A 20,991-nucleotide genomic window follows, 5' to 3' on the forward strand; every position below is an offset into this window, starting at 1 on the left:
CCAGTCAGGGGGCATACACTAAGCAGCAAATTGATATTTCTCTCATATTGATGCATCTCTCTCACATTGATGTTTCTCTCTCTCCTTTCCTCTCTAAAAGCAATGAAAAATAATGTCCTTGGGTGAGTATAAATTTTTTTAAAAAATTTAAAAGAGTTCAAGTGTTCCCTTAATTTTCTGTCAAGTCTTATAGACATAGTTTGCAGTCTTGTTGTGGTGAACCATGGGCAAGATATGAAGTCACCAATGTAACAAAGTTAGAAAATCATTTTTTGGCCACATTTTCCATACATTACAACATGCATCCAGCTTCCTGTAAATGTAAATTAACCTCACACACTGCTACTTACTTGTGAACATGCTTTGATTGCCTCCAGCTAAGAGCATTGGTCATCACATACCTGATTTACCAACTGGTCTCCTAGCATCCTTGAGACCATTCTAGAAGATAAATTTCCCACCAATAGTCCAGTTGGAAAACTTGAAAGTACAAACAAGCTGTAAAATCGTCCAGTAGGCTACATGGACTTTGATCCCCAAGGCCCAGAAGAATGCATGCCACATAGTAGATGCTCAGTAAATATTTGTTGCATGAATGAATAAGGGTAGAGTGAAGAAAATTCTAAAGACATAGCTTAATTATTGGCAGAAGTTTATTTTTAAAAATACAGACATGTTCTCATTGTTCTAGCAGTCCTGTGCTGGATTAAACCAAGGATCAAGAAGCTTTGACCATATTTAAACACTGGCATATTACTCTAACTCAGTGGCTTATCTAATGCTGTAACAGGACTTCAATACACACACTCACATAGATGTGGAAAGTTATGTATAAGTTCATATTAAATGTAAAGTTACATTAAATTCCAGAAGGATAGGACGAGAAGTCTACTTCATAGATTAGCATCAAATACTATAATTTTATTGGTAGAAGCAGAAAAAATGAAAGACCATTTAAGTTCATGATTTGAGCAAGTGTGTGGCTATTGTTTGCTGCCAAATCAATCTCTACTCTGGTTTCTCTACAAAACTAGGTTTTCCATCATATAAAACACTACATCAATGGAACTACCTAGTTCATTCACAACCTCGCACACACACTTTCATGAATGCGCTAACAATGTGCCACTTTCACCATGGCCTTCACATGCTCCTGAGGAAAAAATGAGTGTTGAGAGGGAAACAGATGAATTCTATTAAGTCAAGTTCTATACAGGCTGAGTATAAGACAAAGGGTGAGTCTGAATGCAGGAACCAAAGCCAACACATCGGAACCTGTTTTTCTTTCAAAGTATTTTATGTGCTCACGTTTGCACAACATCTTGGCAATGACAGCACGCCTGTGTAAGGGGGTGTTTTGTGTTTCATAGTTAACATAAGGGCAAAAAAAGTAGCATCAGCCAAATATTACTTCAATTGTGAATTAAAAGAATGTGTGTGGTAGAGTGCATGGTAAGGCCCAGGGGCTAGAAGCTGCAAGGTTTAAAAATTTTCCACACAATTCCAAAAGAGAGCTTATCTCTTATTTTTATATCTTTTGGTATTGCAAAGGAATGAAACTAGAATTAGCACAGTCCATCTGTTTGATTAGAGAGAGAAGGAGACACGGTTACATGTTCTTGGCAAACAGATCTTCTATAAATCTTAGAGGAGTGTGGTTTTCCAGATTTCACTGGAAATTATTTTGATGACATTCACCAGTGCTACCAACATTAAGCACTCTTTTCTTTTTCTTCATTTTCCCCCTTTCTACATACTTTTTTAATCTTCAAAAAATAGAAAACTACCTGGTATATAGTAGATATTCAGTAAATTTATCAGATTCATTAGTGGGTGAATGGATGCATGGGTAACTAAATTAGGCATCATGAAATCTGACACCTACCAATTCTAAGGCATTGGTAGGTATCATGCCACCTAATAGAAATCTTCGTGCATTGCTTTTTACCATAGTAACTTTGAGTGAGTGTGTATGTGGGGAAGTGATGTGTGTTTCTTAGATTCCCAGGTAAACTGAAAGCCAGAGATCATAACTTCAAATGCCTGCAGAGGTCAAGTAAGTAGTAGAGATGAGGAAAATAGGTGGATATAACCAAATAGGGAATAATGGGGACTGTGGCCAACTGAGAGCACAGGAGTCAACCTGTGTTTGCAACATGGTGGGAGCCAAACACAGCATACCTGCAATCCAAGTTCACTTGCAATGTAAGTTCCTTCATGGAGGTAATTGTTTCTAAACCATCTCTGTCATATGTAAAATAATACAGAAATAAGTAAATAAGAAAAATGTTAATTGCTAAAATTTATCAAGCACTACTGAGTTCCTGGAACTATTCTGAATTTCATCTGACCTAATTTTAGTCATTAATGGAATTACCTCCATTTTACAAGTGAGCACATTAAGGTATAACACTTAGTAAATGCGTATTGGTTGCTCTGTTAAAAAATAATTGGATGTGAATAAATTTTAAAAAAACAACAGCACAGCAAAGAGCAAAGTAACAGTGCACTGAGCTGAATCCCTTAACCCAAATAAAAGAAGCACTCACCAAAAGATGGCCCATCAGAGAGTGCTGTTCAGCTCATGTTCTGACATCTCCAGGTAGGAGGCTGGAGGTAACTCCACAGGTAGCTCACAAAACCACTGAATTTCCAGTAGAGTTGATACATGGAACAGCTTTCTGCAATGTGCAAGGCCTGTCTCCCTTGCTTCACAACAAACAAATAAACAGACTGTTTCTCCTCTGTGTTAAAATAACTTTAACTATTATGAGCAGCTATTGTTTATTAAGTACTTACTTACTATGTGCTGAATATTTTGGGGTTGTATTATCTCCTCTAGTTCTCAAGGGAGCCCTGTGAAGTCAGCATTGTTGTTCCCATGTTACAGATAAGGAAATTGAGGTTTATGAAGGTGAGCCACCTTCTCCCAGATCACACAGCTAATAAGAGCCAGAACTGAGACAGGAATCTTGGCAGGCCCATCTCTAGAGCTCATGGTTGTGTCCACCACCTGGCCATGCAAAGATGGCTGAAAGAAAAGTGAATTTAATTTACATATGTTTGTCAACTGGATCTTTAAAATACAAAATATGCCCTGGCTGGTGTAGCTCAGTGGATTGAGCACAGGCCTGCGAACCAAAGTGTCACCAGTTCAATTCCTAGTCAGGGCGCATGCTTAGGTTACAGGCCAGGTCCCCAGTAGGGGGCGTGTGAGAGGCAACCACACATTGATGTTTCTCTCCCTCTCTCTCTTCCTTCCCCGATCTCTAAAAATAAAGAAATAAAAATTAATTAATTAATTAAAATACAAAATCCTTTTTTTCCACACAGTCCTGCACTAAACTCCAAAATATATCATATAGAAAAGAGTAGACCATTTCTAATCAGGTTGAAGTGGAGAGTGGAGGGCCAACCACTGCCTCCGATATATTCTCTCTCACAATGATTTCTCCAACATTTATCTCGTTATCTTTACACTTCTCTGACCCCACCTCTTTCTCCCTGTCACTGGCTCACTTTCCTCTCATCAGTGTGGGTGGACCCAAGACTCAACACTCAACCTTTCATGTATTTCCCCCTCTGCTTGCCCTCTGAGAGCACTTGGCTCACAGATCTTTGTCAACCACCACCCTTGGATGGCACTCATGCTCGTCCCCTAGAGGCCTGTAGGGCAGGTGGGATGGCCTCTTTCCCAAAAGCCATGGTGGATTTAAAGTTGAGAGAACTGACTGGACTTTGGGTGCAGGTGTGTTAGAGGGTGGTTCCTTTAAGCTGCTCAAAGCTGGCTTCAATTATTTTTAATTAACTGGGGAGGAGGGCCCATCAGTACCCACACCCCTTACCTTCTCCCCAGCACACTCACTTTGGTGTGCCTAATTGAGGGGCTCACCCCTGACGGGAGTGCTCAATAAACATTTGCTTCACGGACAAATGGGCTGGCACAGGTTTAAAGTATGAAAATATTTCTCCTCAATGCTTCTCATCTCAACTGCAAAATGATAGAGTATAGTGATTGAGAACTAGATCTCTCTGAGCTGCAAAACTGGGATGATAATATAGCTTTAGTTCCTTGTTTTGTTGAAGGAGGAAATGAGAGCAATCGAGTAAAGCCTGAGCAGTGACTAGCCAGCAATAAGCCTCAGTGCAAAGATATCTTTAAGAGTATTTTGTATCCCTTTTCTTTTGAAGCAGTTGGTGAGCTCTGTAGCCCCAGGGATTACTAAAGCAAGGCCAAGCTTCCTACCTCCCCAGGTTTTTTTTAACTCAGCAGATAACTAAAGAAAGAGAAGGAGATGAAAGGGAAGAGACCTTCTACAAATGCAATACGTACATACTACTTATTACTACTACTCCTACTACTACTACTTGTAATGAGAGTTCCTTTATCCTTTTCATCGCTGTAACTTCGCACAGTCCAGTTAGGGAATGACAGTTGGATTTTATTGCTGTCATATATCCAGTATTTCTCAAAGAACAGTTCCTAGGCCAATGAGCATTAGAATCCCCTGAGCAGGTACTGGATCTATAGCCTCAGAGTTTCTAGAGCAAGGCTAGGGCATCTGCTTCCCAAACAAATATCATTAGAATGTGAGGATCTTTGACTTAGTACTTGCATTATATAATCTAAAACTTGACTCTCTATGTGCTTATACTTTTACATGTAACTGTGTAATTTCTTCCTTAATTAGATGATAAATTCTCCAAGGCAAGGGCAATATTTTCTAGTTTCCTTGTAATCCCAACAGTGTACAGCTCAATTCTAAACACATCATTGGGACATAATAATATCCCAATAATAATGAAAATACTAGGCTGGGTTTAGCTTTCTACACTGCAGGGTCCTGACCTGTCAATGCCTAAAGATTGGTAGAGACCTCCAATTAGAATGGCAATTCACTAATACCCAATATTATTCAATATACCATGTGAGTTTTTAATCAATACTTTCTCATTACCAGTTGGTTGGGTGCTCTTTTCTTGAGTAAGCACTGAGATATCTGACTTGCTGACCAGGGAACAAAATTAACACAAGTCTCAGAATAATGAAGTCCCTTTTGAGTTTACGAGTGTTCATAAAACAGAAATCACAACCCTTCCTGCCTTATCAGAGAAAGCTGGCCCTCTTCTATTCAAAATAGTTATTCAACTGGTATTTCTTGGTTTTAGAGAGAGAGAGACAGACAGAAACAGAGAAAGAAAGACAGAAAAGGAGAAATTGATGTGTTGTTCCATTTACTTATGCATTCATTTGTTGGTTCTTGTACATGCCCCGACCAGGGGATCGAACCTGCAACCTGGTGTATGGGGATGATGCTCTAACCAACCAAGCTACCTAGCTATGGCCAGTTATTCAACTTTTAAATATATTAATTAAAACCTTATTTTCATTGCAGGGTCAGCATTGATATGTGCTAACTTTAGGGAAAAGGAAGAACTTGTCACTTTATGATGTGTTTGGTGCTGAGCAATTGAGAGATTTGCCATATGTTTTTATGGTAGTTTGAGGTTCCATAAACACCTTCCAGAATGCGGAGGTTCCACTATCAGAGTCAAATGGGAGCTTTTCCAATTCCCTAATGTATTTAACCCAGCTGCTTTGGTTGCTGTGATATGCAATTATTTCTTCTATACTTAAAGAGCAATTCTCTGCTCTCCAACACATTAACCATGTTTGATCTTAACAAGATGAAAAATAGTCGGAATCTAAGCTTATGATCTTTGTGATACATTTTTCTTCTTTTAATTCACAGTAGCTTTTTCCCTCCTTTCTCTTCTTTAGGATCAACACTCTGTGGTAGGCCAGAACACAGGCCCCAGTCCAAGTCCCAACTCCTGTTCAAATCCAAGCACTGGAAGTGGTTACATGAACTCCCAGCAATCACTGCTGAATCAGCAATTGATGGGAAAGAAACAAACTCTACAGAGGCAGATCATGGAGCAGAAACAGCAACTTCTCCTGCAGCAGCAGATGCTGGTGGATGCGGTAAAACTTTCTCCTAATGTCTACTGCGCAAACCTGTTGGTCCAACAGAGGGAGTTCATTCTTTTCTGTTTCTACTTACTGCCCCTTTCTCTGTGCCTATTTACGTGACAGCCACATGGGTGTTCTGGCTATAGAGAAGTTAATTCTATACATACTGAGTGCTTCAGGAAAAAAAAGAAAAAACTTGATTTACCAACTGCTGGACGGATGGAATGCATGGCAACTTGGCTCACGAGCCCTGCCCAGCCCAGGAATGCTTAGAACCACCAACACGGTCATTTGATTAAGCAAAAGAAACCAGTCTTGTCTGCAGCCCTGAGGGGCAGAAATAGTGAACTCCAGTCACCTCAAATCCAAACTGATTTTGGAGATAAGAGAACTTTAAAAGCCAGCAAGGAGTTTCATTCATTAAGATACCACTTTCAAAATAAATCATCTCAGAATGGGAGATGTTTTTAAAGAAAATTGAAAATGTATTTCTCACTTCATCATAGTGAAGTGGCCTTGAAGAAAGGCAAGGCCATTATTTTCCACACATTATCCAAACATTAACCCTGCTTCAATATTTATCTGTTCATCCCTTCTGTATCTTACTCATACACTCAACAACTGATCCAAACTCCCCTCCCTCCGAAAACCAAGGCCCTAATCTCCAGGTTTCATTCTCTCCCTTCAAGCCATTTGGTCAAGTGAAAGAAGAAAGGGACAAAGTTAACCTGCTCCAGGTTGACAGAGACAAGGAACAAAGGAAAAAGGAAAACAAAATTTAAAAATTATACGCTCAAGGAGCTGTGTAGTAAGAGTCAAAAACCCAAGGTGTGATGAACTCTATAATCCATTCAGGAAATATTTAGTAATTTATAATAAGATATAGCCATAAACAAGACAGACCCCTTCTTGGTCCATATGGTGCTTAGAGCTCACTGGGAATATCAAATAAATAGGCAACTGTAATGCATGTGATTAAATGCTATGGTGTGGGCATTTCTAGAAATGGTTCCAGAGAGGAAGTTATAGCCACTAAAGATCTGAAGGTGAAGTGGGAGATGGAGGTGAAGAGCCGGGTTTTACAGCCAGAAGAACCAGCACACTCCAAGACTCAGAAACAATAGACTGCATGTTAGGTAGCTAAGACGTAGAACGTGCACAAGGTTAGGGAAAAGCCAGAGAATAGAGCTTAAGACATCAGAATTTACAAAAGCGTTGGAGAGGATGTTAAGGACTTTAAACAAGGAAGTACTAGATTTAGATTTGCATTACAATAAAGGTATAAACACAGTAAGGAAAAATGTAATGGAGGAAAATATAAAATCCAGCCTGGAGAGTTTGGGGATTGTCTCCCAAAAGAGGTAAAACTTGACTTTGAAGGACTGTAGGATTCTGATGGATAGAGTACAGGAGGTCCATCACTCAGGTGGAGGGTGGGCCAGAGACCAAAAAGCACCACCTATGTACGTATTTGTTCATCAGACTGAGATTGTATCGTGAAATGTTTAATACATAATGGAAAGTTTACATAATGTAACAATTATTGATATTTTTAGGAATGACAAATGGAATTAGTTTGGAGTCCAAAGCACACAATAAGACATAAAAATTAATTTATTTGAATTTGAATAAGGAATAGTGAGAAATAAATTTACAGGTGACCTTGAGTATTGCCCTACACTGTAAGGCGCAGGTGTGTCCAACCTGTGGCCTGCATGCGGCTCAGGATGACTATGAACACAGCTCAACATAAAATCGTAAATGTACTTAAAACATCTGTTTTGCCTATCAGTTTTCATTAGTGTTTGTGTATTGAATGTGTGGCCCAAGACAACTCTTCTTCCTGTGTGGCCCAGGGATCCCAAAATGTTAGACACCCCTGGTAGCGGAACCACTGACAGAAAGTGACACATCCAATTCCTTCTGTAAATCATAGTTTTGAAAACCCAAGGTCACTCACTCACTCACTCACTCTCACTTTTTTTTTTTACCTTATAAACTAAATAGCTTAGAAACAAGGACAGCAGAAGAGAAAAATGCACCGTCTAAGATTAACTTTCGGGTTACACTCTCATTACTCCAATTAGTACTAGTAACCTATTGAATTATAACCTGCATAGGTTGAGTTTCTGAAGTTGCAGCTCTGATGAAAAGGCGAGGAAGCACTCCTGAGGGTCCTGTCCTGGCTCTGGCCTCGCCCCCACTGAGCCCAGCTGAGTTACCACTGGGACAGGTGCAAAGGTCAGGGGCCCAAGCCGTGAGAGATGAATGAGACCAAGGCCACTGCTTTTGTGGTTTTTATAAACCATTCACATTTCTCTTGTTTGGATGCCATTGAGGGTGCCTGTACTTTTTAGCATATCCAGGAAGAAACAGTCTTTGATGCCACTTTACATTAGCATATGCTTTGTAGTCATTCGCAGTCAGTTGGCAAGACCACAGAGGCGCCTAAATTGAGACATTTTCTCCTGAAAGTGTGTTATCCTTACTGTCTGTTACTCTCCCACCAATGAAACACAAGGAGGAGAGATGAGTGGAACTTATTACAATGGATATCATAACCATCAACACATTTTGTGTACACCTAGTATGTACCAGGTACCATGCTGAGCTTTTTCAGAATTAAAGGATTAATCCTTACAATAGGAGTATGAGGGAGGTCCTAGAATTATCCACATTTTATATTTTGTGATGGCAAAACTGAAGCAGGACAGATGGATATGTGCAACAGAAGAGTATCTCTATATTAGGTTTTTAGGTCCAAGATATTGAGTTATCCTGAGACATTAGTTGATAAGTTAAATTTCATGTTACACAGAAGTGATCTCAGGGATGCCTGTGAGTTTACACTTTTGTAGAATGGGAATGTTATTCTCTTGCAAATGAAGCAGTCTCCATTCAGTGTTGGAATCTGGTCATTCTTACTTTTCATCACAAAGTGACAAATTGGCTGTTCTGGGATAGTCCACATGCAAGGCCATTAAAACTAACTCTTGTGAACAAGCAGTTCAAGAAACTCCAGTTTTCAGAGATGTGAATGTTAACACTTTGAGTAACCAGATTTAGCACTCGGGAATAAAAGTCAATAATTAAATTAAATATATATAAAAATAAGTCCAGATTTAAAATCTAGTCTTTAATAGGAAACCAAAAGCCTGATTTCTTACCCCCCTTTTCTCTCTTTCCCCTCCTTCCCTCCCTCCCTCCCCTGCCTTCTCTCCCTCTCTCTGACACACACATACACACACAACACACGAGTCCTATTTTCTTCGATATAAACAGCAGAAACACCTAATTACATAAGAAAAAATAATAGATGCTTTTGAAAAAGAGAAGATTTCAGAAAGTCTCATGCTTGGCATAAAAATCAAAACTGTCAGCTTGCACAATAGTTTACAACAAGAATGGTTGAACATTGCCACATTTGGGTTCATAGAACATCTCGAGCTGTTTTTTAAACATTTAGGGTTTGGGTAAAACCAAAGTGTTTCACCAACCACTTTTTCCCTTAATTTGTAAACCCATATTTAAAAGAAATGTAATCCATATGTTTCTGATTCATTTACACTTAGCTCATCAAAATTGCATTTTATATGAATTACTTGATGCCCAAGAAACCCTGTGAGTCTTTCAAGTTATTTTTTTCTTAGAAACAAGAATTTGAATTTGGTTTCTTGTTGTTTTAAGGCTGTTTTTCCCCCATATAGTAAATTTATTCCACTTAGAAAGTTTGGAATTTGATGGGAAACTGAGAAATACATGGTTTAAGTGGTTTTAAGTTAGGCAGTCTACATTTGGCTTCCACCTGATTTACCCATTTATCTGTTAAAAGGATTTCTTTTCCTTTTGACTTTTGACTTTTCTATAATTGCAGCATCCTCGTTCTACCTATGCCAATTATTTTTATCTTTGAAAATGGAAGTTGCTTTGGGGTACAGTGAAGCAATTTTTAAAAATTCCTGAGCAGTACTGGAAAAAAAAAAAAGCAGCCCCTGATATCCAGAACGGACAGGACACTCAGAGCCAGGCTATTTTGTCCTCCGTTGGACGTGTTACGTAATACTGACCTCAGACAGGGCTACTCTGAGACCATGATAAAATGAGACAAAGTTAAGGCCACTTCACAAACTTGTCTAAAAACAGATATAAACAACGTCACTGTGCAACCCACAAAATACCAAAATCCCCCTCTTTACATAAATGAGTGACAGCTGCATCATTCCTCAATCACTGAATCAACCTCACTCTCTGACAGCTTGCAATCCAGAACAAACCCTCACTTCCTTAGACCCTCCCTAAACCACCCAGTCAATGCCTAAATCCCATAACACTTTCTTTCTAACATGGTCCTACAGAGGCACCCATGGCCCCCCATGTTTTGTATTCTCCCTCATTGCAATGTAAAAGAATGTCCCCATGTCCTCTCTTAGCTCCCAAAGAAACCTGCTCTAAAGATTTAAAGGGGGGTGATTTCAGAAGGAAGAGAAGACAGGAGCCTGGGAAATGTCTGTGCTTTGAGAAGGGAGCACAGAGAAACAGGGCAGCAAGGGGCCCTCCTATGGTAGGCAGGAAAGAGCCTGAGTTTTTGACTCAGGATTTGGTTTCTGTTCTGCAGCTACATGATCTTACATAAGTTACTTAGCCTAAGGAAGCTTCTATTTCCTGATCTGGGAGGTGGGAATAACCATACCTACCTTCAAATATTGTTTATGGGAGGAAAAATGAAGTAAAAAGCATATAGCACCCCTACCACTACCTAACAGGTTATCTCCTGTTGAGAGTTGCCAGATTTAACAAATGAAAATACAGAATGTCCCAGTGTCTTGCATTTTATCAGGAAATTCTACTCCTATGCTTTCTTTGTTGGACCAGACCTGTATACAGGGTGAGGTAAAAGTAGGTTGATAGGGAGTATGTGAAACATAATTTATTCTTGTATTATTATTTATTAATTATAGTATATTTCCATATAAATAACTGTAAACCTACTTTTGCCACACCCTCTGTAGGTGCCAAAGCACATCAGCTGTGCTACAAAATAAAACCAGAGCCCTGGCCAAGTGGCTTAGTTAGTTGGAGCATCATCCTGTGCACCAAAAGGTTGCAGGTTTGATCTCCAGTCAAGGAACATACCTAGGGTGAGGGCTTGATCCCCAGTCAGGGCACATACAGGATGCAATGGATCAATGATCTCTCTCTCTGACTCTCTCTCTCTCTCTCTCTCTCTTTCTCTCTTTCCCCTTTCTCTCCCCCTCCCTCCGTTCTCCTCCCTTCTTCTTTCTCTAAAATCAATAAACATATCCTTGGGTGAGGATTTAAAAAAAAACTAGAACTGTCCAGTGAAAAATCATACAAATTTAGTCCTCGTTGAAACTTAATTGCAAAATAAAGAAAATTAGAGTAATTACTAGACCCAAAACCCATGTTGAATATTAAGGAAACTAGAAATTACACTTCCATGCAGAACGATTATTGAAACAGAATGGAGAGGCTACTAAATAAGGTCCATGAATCACAAGTATGACTGTAAGATTGTTCTTATACTCTTTTTTGAATAACAGTCTATAAATTTTTACAAGTGAGAAGGTAACAATATGTTTTCAATATGCAATTCAATATGTTTTCATTTGTGTTTTCAAGGAGAAAATTGCTCCACAAGATCAGATAAACAGACATTTGACAAGGCCACCCCCAGATTACAAAGACCAAAGAAGAAATGTGGGTAACATGCAACCAACTGCCCAGTATTCTGGTAAGTGTTCTAAAAAATTAATAGAAATTATAAGTGTGGAAAGAGGAAAACTGTTCCATTTTTTATATTTCTGCTCTTCCCCATCTCATTTTTAATTATAACATCTTTCTTAGACTCCTTCACTACCTCTCATATAACCTTCAGATCAAGACCAAACTTGAATATTTTTAGTTTTCATATCATTTCTTGCTTAATCTTGTCCCATATTCACATATTTCACTGCTCTCCATACTACCTCTGAGAGTTCAAAAAAGTCTTCAATATTTTCTGACTACTAGATTCAACCATTCTACTCCTAATGACATGCCTTGACGCATATAAGGTAAGTAGACATTTCTCTCTGAGTCATATCTGTAACTTGCTCAAAGCCCAAACTTTTTGTCTCTACCTTTAGACTCTTGTCCCTAACACAGATAGTCTTGCCACCAAGAAATAACTAAAGAGCAAGTTAAGCCCTGGCTGGTGTGGCTCAGTTGGTTGGAGCATTGTCGCATGCAACAAAAGGTTGCGGGTTCAATCCCTGGTCAGGACACATACCTAGGTTGCAGTCAGGGTACAAATGGGAGGCAACCGATCAATGTTTCTCACATGGATATTTCTCTCTCTTCCTTTTTCCCTCTCTAAAAAAATTTTTTAAAAAGCTACCTAAGTCTTTATGAAATCTCCTAAAAATACCGAAGGTGATTACATTTCAAATACAAAGCAAAACTTCTTAATAGAACTCTCTATATAACAAAGCACCACCCCTACAATCTCTCCTCTTACTCTCTGAACTCCAAAAGACCTCTCCCAAACAGAACCTTCTCTTATTCCCCATCTATTTAAGGCCCCTTCTGACCAGAAGTCACTGCACTTTTGCATGTAAATTAAACTTGTCCTGGAATTTCCCAAGTTCCCTCTGCTTTACCTGTTACCGTCATCTGTTCAGGAAGCCATGGAGAAGACTGTCTGGAGACAGAGGGCCTGTGAACACTCCTGTTTGTTAATTTTTCTGGTCCTGTTATAAATATATTGTTCTGATTTGTGTCAATTTTTTCAAATGCACTAGATTGCTTCTCTCCACTAAAATTAGGAATGGGATATATGTATTCTGCTCCCTAAGATTACTTTGCCTCGGGGAAAAAACAGGGTTCTCTAGATGTTTCTGCCTTCAAGGATGTTGAAAGAGAAGATAGGGTTTATTTGGAATGTGGTTTCTAACATATGGCCTTTCAGGGGTTTTATGGAAAGCTACCTTTGAAATAGTATACAAAATTCAAGGCGGGTGTTTGGACTTTTCTTTCCCTTTCATATAAAAGAATCCCAAATGCTAGTAGTCTAAGGCTAGTTTGGTGGCTCTACCATGTTATCAGGAATCCAGTTTCTTTTATCTTTCTGCCCCACCATTGTTAGCATGTAGCTTCTACTCTAAGGGTTGCTGTGTCCACCATACCTGCAGGCTCCACATCCACATTCCAGACAGAAAGATGGAAGAAGGGAAGAAATAACATGACCTCCAAAATGAATCAGATTCCCTTTACTTTAAAAAAAAATAAAACTTTTAAAAGTAACATTGGTTAATAACATTACATACATTTTAGATGTCCAACAGTATTTGATATTTATATAGTTTATCATGTGCTCACCACCAAAAGTCGAGTTTCCTTCCATTACCATGTAGTTGACCCCCTTGACCCCGTTCACTCGACCCCCCCCAACTCTCTTTCCCTCTGGTAACTACCAATCTGTTATCTTTATCTGTGAGTTTGTTTCTGTTTTCTTAGTACATGTTACTTTTTGGTGTTATATTCTACGTATGAGTAAAATCATATGGTTTTTGTCCTTTTCATCAACTTATTTCACTTAGATCCATTCATCTTATGACAAATGGCAATATCTCATCTTTGTTTATGGCTAAGTAGTATTCCAGTGTGTGTGTGTGTGTGTGTGTGTGTGTGTGTGTGTGTGTGCGTGCGCGCGCATGCCCGCGCGCACAGGGTGGGGCAAAAGTAGGTTTACAGTTAAGAATATGTAAAACAGGGTTTATTCTTATATTATTTATTAATTGTTATATTATTTTCCATTTAAAAAAACTGAAAGCTACTTTTGCCAAACCCTGTGTATATACCACACTTTCTCTATACATTTGTCCATCAATTCAACAGGTAGGTTGCTTTTGCATCTTGACTGTTATAAATTATGCTGCAGTGAACATGAACCAAACTCCCTTTTAAAAGTAGGTTTCCTGAACCCTCACCTAATAACTTCTGTCTTTAGCCCGAATTTATTCATATGGATCCCTTCCGCCCTACCACCTCCCCACCTTTACTTCCCCTAACCATCAACAAGAAAGTTTGGAAAATGTGGTTTTTCAGCTGGAACCTTATTACAATATCAAGGCTCTGTTTCTAAGAAAGACAGGGAAGTTGGATATTTGGTAGGCACCTAGAAGTCTCTTCCACAGTGCATATGGGCATTTTCCTAAGGGAGAGGTCCTCAGCATCCAACTGCTGACCCCCAAGTGGGTAAGAATCACTGCTCTAGAGTGTGGTACTTCCATGACTTCTGAGAATGAAATAAGCAACAATCAGAACACTAACTCTTTTTATCATTTTTATCTTAACCTCAATACAATAATAATCATTTTACCCAAATGTTAATATCAGAAGTGATGTCTGAAAAGCACCTGGAACAATTTCTACCATAATAGTATAAGTTTCTAAATATTAATTATGAATAATATTTTGTGATCTTTATGGGACTTATCTGTACTCTGGTTGTTTAAAAACACTGCTGTCCTCAAATAAACTTTCTCAGGGCATATTATTAAAATAGAGAGCAGCACCCAGAAGGAGTGATTTTCATAGTGTCAATTCTGTTCTCATAAAACCTTCAGAACCAAGATGATGTTGCTTAACCTCATTAGCGGTCTGTGGACTCTGAGTTATTGTTCAGGCATCTCCCACCAGACTCTGATCCCTCTTCATCAAACACTTTCTGCCCTACACAATTCATGGCCCTTGCTAAGTCTGGCGATACAAAGAATACTGTTCCTGCCTTCAAGGGGTGTGTCATCTAGTTGGAGACATATTTTAAAGCACATAGCAAAGCCAGCAGCCTCTCATGTTGTGTACTATGCTAGCTATCCTCGAGCAGTAGGGGATGTCCTAGGGTTGCAATTATAGCTATGCTGTCCTCATACTCTGCCATTCTAATATCTGTATGTGTGTCTAGTTCTCTGTTTCTCAGTATCTCTGATTCTCTGGAAGGAGAGTACTCTAAAATAGTGTCTTTCTCCAACTTATATCTTTGCTTCACTCTCTCATTCACTCACTCATTCATTCATTAGATATCAGTTAAATATCTACTTTGCACCATTCACTAGACTTGGAGAATTCCAACATGTACTTTAAAAAAAATCTTTCAACATCTCACTTTTGCTGCTCAAGATGTCTTCCCATGATATCTTTAATCTTCCCAAGTCAGGAAGATTTCAATGTGCTAATTAATTGCTATCTGATGTGTGGAGCCTCTCTATTCAGCAGCTTATTATTGGAAGGCCCCACATCCTATCACTTATGGATAGGCATCAACATAGCTGGCAGGCCCTTTGAGGCTCCATGGATTTCCCAATACAAAGGCTAAGTACTAAATGAAAACTTTAAAGAGTAAATGCTACTGGAGGGAGGAGGCTGGAATATCAGGGAAAGTTTAATGAAGCACCTTGGCCTGAACCTTAAAGAAAAGATAGAGCTTAGTGAGGTTCATGGTGTATGGATCACAATGCAATAGTAACTGTACCTGCTGGAGCAGAAGGCTTTCTATATGGAAATAGCCACTGAAGCACTGTTACATTGAATTCCAGGTATTTAAAGAGATAGGAATTTGCCCTTTGGAAACAGAAGCCACTTGGAGCAGCTTCTTGAATAGGGATGATTCAGATGAAGAATTGATGATTTTCAAGGCCATGCATTTGTCCTTGATAAGTTATTGCAAAATGCTAAAAAAAAAAAAAGAAGGAGATAACCTACTGCTATGAACTAATATAATTGTCTTCTTTTTCTTAGGTGGCTCATCAACAGTGAGTTTAAACTCTAACCAGACTTTGGCAAACCCAGTCTCAACACACAGCATTTTAACTCCAAACTCCAGCCTCATGTCTACTTCCCATGGAACAAGAATGCCATCATTATCCACAGCAGTTCAGAACATAGGGATGTATGGAAACATGCCATGCAACCAACCTGGCACATACAGCATCTCTTCAGGAATAAATCAGCTGACCCAACAAAGGAACCCAAACCAACTGATAACAAATCAGAACAACCCTCTAATGCCACGACCACCTAACTTAGGGCCAAGTAGTAATAATAACGTGGCTACTTTTGGAGCTGGACCTGTTGGCAATTCACCACAACTGAGACCAAATTTAACCCATACTATGGCAAGCATGCCAGCACAGAGAGCAGCGAATGTAATGATCACATCCAACACAACAGCACCTAACTGGGCCTCCCAAGAAGCAGCAACCAAACAGCAGGAAGCCCTGAAGTCCACAGGAGTCCGCTTCCCCACTGGTACACCTGCAGCCTATACTCCAAACCAATCATTGCAACAAGCAGTGGGTAGCCAACAATTTTCCCAGAGAGCATTGGCTCCTCCTAATCAGATAACACCAGCAGTGCAAATGAGACCCATAAACCAAATGGGCCAGACATTGAATGGACAAACCATAGGTCCACTCAGAAGTCTGAATCTCAGACCCAATCAGCTAAGCACACAGATTTTACCCAATTTGAACCAGTCAGGAACGGGGCTGAGTCAGTCAAGGACAGGCATAAGCCAGCCACCGTCTCTGACACCTGGCAGTTTTCCTTCACCCAACCAAAGTTCAAGGGCTTTTCAAGGAACTGACCATGGCAATGACTTAGCTTTTGACTTTCTCAACCAACAGACTGATAACATGGGCCCTGCCCTAAACAGTGATGCTGATTTCATTGATTCTTTATTGAAGACAGAGCCTGGTAACGATGACTGGATGAAAGACATCAATCTTGATGAAATCTTGGGGAACAACTCCTAAAGGAGAAAAGGGAGACAATTCACCAACTCCAAGCACTAAAAGGCAGTATTTTACAAGGACTCTGGAAAGGCTAACAGTTGACTTTTAGTAGGACTACCTGAAGGTACCACGGCTTAAAAGTGGAAAGCAGAAAGTAACTATGGGGATGAACGTTTTGGTCCAAAATGCTCATTTTAAATCTCAAACCTGAAAGTAAAACATTGGGATCACTTCTCCCTGTCTAAACTCCAGGACACAGTATCTAATTTATCCAAACAGAACTGTGATGTTGATGTGTAATTAGCTGTGTAAAATAGGCTCCCCAAGCTCCTCTTCTCCTTGAAAGAAAAGTAATACAACTTTTAGCTTGTTTAAACTCCATGTCATGCAGAGGTATTAGTTCCAATTAACAAACAACAAATTCCTTAATTTGCTCTAATATATATGTGTGGTTTCATCTGTCCACTTTATCTTTTCATTTAGTTTCCCCAAAACTCCCTAGATTGAAATGTTACAGGTATGGATTAACCAAACACTGTCTGAAGTAAAGAAAAGCTGAAGAAACTAGAGGACATCCAGTGAATTTTTGAATACCTTCCCCAGATTCACCGCTTACTTTTTCAGTTTTCCCACCTATCCTCTACTTCAGTAAGATGCTGTATTTAGTGATGAGACATGAATGCAGAGCTATCCAACTCTGTCTGGGTTTCTACAACCAATTTCCATGTCTATTTCCAAGTCTTAGATGCAATCACAACTTGTCCAAGTCATACTGAAATATTACTGCACATATGTCTGGATCAGACTTCACTATTTAAAAAAGAAAGCACCCCATTGGACATTGCTGTCTAGGAGCTTTATTTGGCCACAGATAACATGGGGTATTGTGTGTTATAATGGTCCCTGCTGGTTAGTTCCCAAGCTGAGTGAAATTGGGTCTGGTCCTCCCTGATTATTTTGATGACCAGAGACTGATTGGTAAGAAAAGAAAGTTTGGAGGTCAAAACTGAGGTTAGAAGGTATCATGTTTTGGTTGAAGACAAGAAGCAAAAGATCAGACCAGGGATGGTGGGTATGGGTGGGTACAAGTCTACTTCGTAGGCTTTGAAGGAAAGCATAACTGAGAGAGAAAATAATCTGTCCTTATTTAGACATATTGTATCGGTAAACAGCTACATGGAGTGTGATCTGTTAGTACCAACAGTCTATTCAGTCTTCTGTCCCTGAAGTGATGAGTCATTGCCACGTGCTAGATGGACCCTTCGTATCCAAGTTTTCTCCCTCAGGGTTCAGCACTGTATCAAAGAAAGAGTTGGTGAGTCATGTAACCTCAGTGCCCACATACAGATCAGCTGTGACATGGGGAAGCTGTAGGCTGATTTGAGATGGATGCGAAATATCACTATCATTTTCCTCATTACAGAGGAACACAGGTTAGCTTCAGCTTTTTAGTTACAGGTGTATACTCACATATTCAATTATTAAATGTAATTTAACTGAAGTCATTTAATAACTAAAATTTTAAGTATCTGTTCTTAAAAAAACACATTTTGACAGTTCTGAAGAACCCTCTCCTAATCTTTAAAATGTCTAGAAGCACTCTTTTTTACACAATACCAACATCAGTGGCCCAGAATCTTTTCTGTGCTAGGTTGTAAATATGAATAAATTACTTGTTTTGTAAACTTTTGTAAAGAATATTTTGGTAGAAATACTTAAAACATATTCTTTGGGTTATATTTATACTTATGTGAAATAAATATACTATCAAAAGGTTATATTTTATACAAAAAGTAAATTGTTACCTTTTGTATGCTAATATACAAAGTTTTGTATAATATGATGGTTTATTTTTAGCTCTACACTTAATCCATAGGTGGTCAAGTGGAAACTTTTAAAAACTATCAAGAAGCTTGTTAGACAAATTTATATTCTGAAACCTCAGTAAGAAAGCATTCCAGGTTTCAATCTTTCCTTTTTTTTAATTCTGAAATTCTTTTTTAAACCCATAGTTCTTGTGTCTTGTTTGATTATTCTGCTGTGCACATTGTATTGGTCCTTGTTGCATGTGGTCCTACTGTGTGTTTTCCCATTTTATAGAACAGTGTTTCTCCATGCAAAAATGTAAGGAAAAAGTATGTACATATAAACACTTTTATTTTATAGCTCCTTCATGTTACTGTATATATCTGCCAGCACTTCCCAGTTACACGCCCATGATTCAGCTTATTTTTACCCTAACATAAATAGTTCGTTTTGTAGTAGGTATCAAATTTAAGAGATAAAGCAATCAAAATGTTTGGATTTTCTTCTATCTTAATGTGAATTTTATAATTGATGTCTATTTATTCAGCTATTCATTAAAATACAGGATTCTTTGGAAAAAATGGTGTAGTCTATAGTTTCTGTTTGTTGGCAGCCTATTACCAAAGATGACGTAATTTTCCTGAAAGCTGAGATAATGACAACTTCATAGACATATGTAGCCAAAACTTTACAATTTACAACATAAAAGCTATTGGAATACGATCTCTCATTTACAGAAATACCAGGCTTCTTAATTGTCAGCATTATTTCTCATTCTGACAATATTATAAAGGACATAGAAGTAATTTTTCTTTTTTAATTCAAAGACTAGAAATCAGTTTAAGCAAATAATTCATTCTTGGCTTTGTGTTAAGCCCAATGAAGATAAATAACTCTGCTCTAAGTGAATGCACTAATAGACTTGCATTACTGTAACTGTACCCATAAGTGTAAAGATTTCAACTTGTAAAACAAGTATTTTGTATTGTGTGTAACTTCAAGTGTTAAAAAATAGTTTTTAAAAATTCAAAAGTGGTTATCTTGCATGAAATCATAATCTCAAATGTTGTTGCTACATCACAAAAAGTTCTAAGAACTATTAATAGTGATGGGCAAATTTACTTTGTTTCTAACACTAGTGAAATACTGACTTGTCTCATTTTAACATTCTTTAGTTCATCAGAACGTTTGTATTAAGACCCTTTATACACAGCACCTACTAAGAAATGGAGGAAAACTGCCTAATTCTCAGGCATGATGGGCCTTTGTGTGGCCTCCTGTGTAGCGCCTAGTCAGACAGGCTGAGTGAACACTGGGCCAGGTCAACACAGCCTCACTGAGCATCATTACACAGTTCTTCCTGAGAGTTACAGAGGTTGAGGGAAAGATGGGACTTTGTAGGAGACATAGGGAACAGTCTAACCAAATTTTCTTGCTCTGCTGATGAACTGTATTGCCAGGGTTCCATTGTTTTTTTCCCCACTGCCAAAAAGATATATGACATTATCCTTTTTATTAGCATTATTAATGGAGCAATAATAAAAATGGACATTTATATAGTTGCTGTCTAATGACTCTGAAAGTTGGATAGTAAACAAATAAAATCAATATCAATAAATACCTACTAATAAAGAGAAAGAAATATGTAATTCTAAAATTATCTATGAACCTCATCTTGTACCCATGGAGGTAGACCTGAGAAAGGAAATGAGAAAGTAATAATGCAAAAAAGAGAGAACAGCTTAGTTCCCTTCTACTCTGTGGTTGCCAAAGGCCGTACAAATTTTTAAATGCTTTCTCCACTATTTCCATTTTATATCTCAGTAACCGTGTTTCCTCCAAAAATAAGGATTTGGGACTGAAATAGCTCTACATTCCTTTCCTACTCTGCAATTGATTTTTTTCTAAAGCTACATGAAAAATTAACCAAAAAGCACTCAGTGCCATCAGTTTTGAAATAAAGAAATCAGTGTTCACTTACCCTTTTGAAAAGTTTCACATTGGCAGTCAACTTTATTTTACAAAGCAGCCATCTCCATAAAAATTAAATTATATGAAAATGAGGTTTCTATAAATAGGCCAAAACTAGACTTAAACTGATGCAGACTCCAGCTCGTGGGGTCCGCGACATTGTGGATGGGGGAGAGATATTCACACAGACCACTGAGTCCTGTGGAGGAAAAGGGGAAGCAGCTTCACTCTCAAGAGGAGCCAAAAGCCTCAGCCTCTGCCATGACAGGCCTTTATTTCTTTTTTCTTCACATTACATAATGGTCCTCATTTACTGTGCAAAGGTTCACTTTAGGTGGTTACCTTTTACAGAAAACAAAGGAGCCCATGCTGCTAATGACATCACAGAAGAAGGATATTTGCAAATGAAAAGGGAAAAGTAGTTGAACTGGTTACACTCATCCTTGG

At 38.6% G+C, this 20,991-nt stretch overlaps 1 protein-coding gene across 1 annotated transcript in view; it reads left to right on the forward strand.

Annotated features, from left to right (window-relative positions):
* MAML2 (mastermind like transcriptional coactivator 2) overlaps positions 1-19,154 on the forward strand; it is a 345,125-nt gene extending 325,971 nt beyond the window's left edge. The window contains exons 3-5 of the mRNA XM_045818071.1: positions 5,783-5,986; positions 11,615-11,726; positions 15,773-19,154. Coding sequence (XP_045674027.1) covers positions 5,783-5,986; positions 11,615-11,726; positions 15,773-16,788 — 1,332 coding nt within the window. The 3' untranslated portion in view covers positions 16,789-19,154. The remainder of the gene's footprint in view (positions 1-5,782; positions 5,987-11,614; positions 11,727-15,772) is intronic.
* Positions 19,155-20,991: the final 1,837 nt, after the last annotated feature.

Source organism: Phyllostomus hastatus, unplaced genomic scaffold, assembly GCF_019186645.2.
Source record: "Phyllostomus hastatus isolate PE091 unplaced genomic scaffold, TTU_PhHast_1.1 phas_scaffold_317, whole genome shotgun sequence".
Lineage (NCBI taxonomy): Eukaryota > Metazoa > Chordata > Mammalia > Chiroptera > Phyllostomidae > Phyllostomus > Phyllostomus hastatus.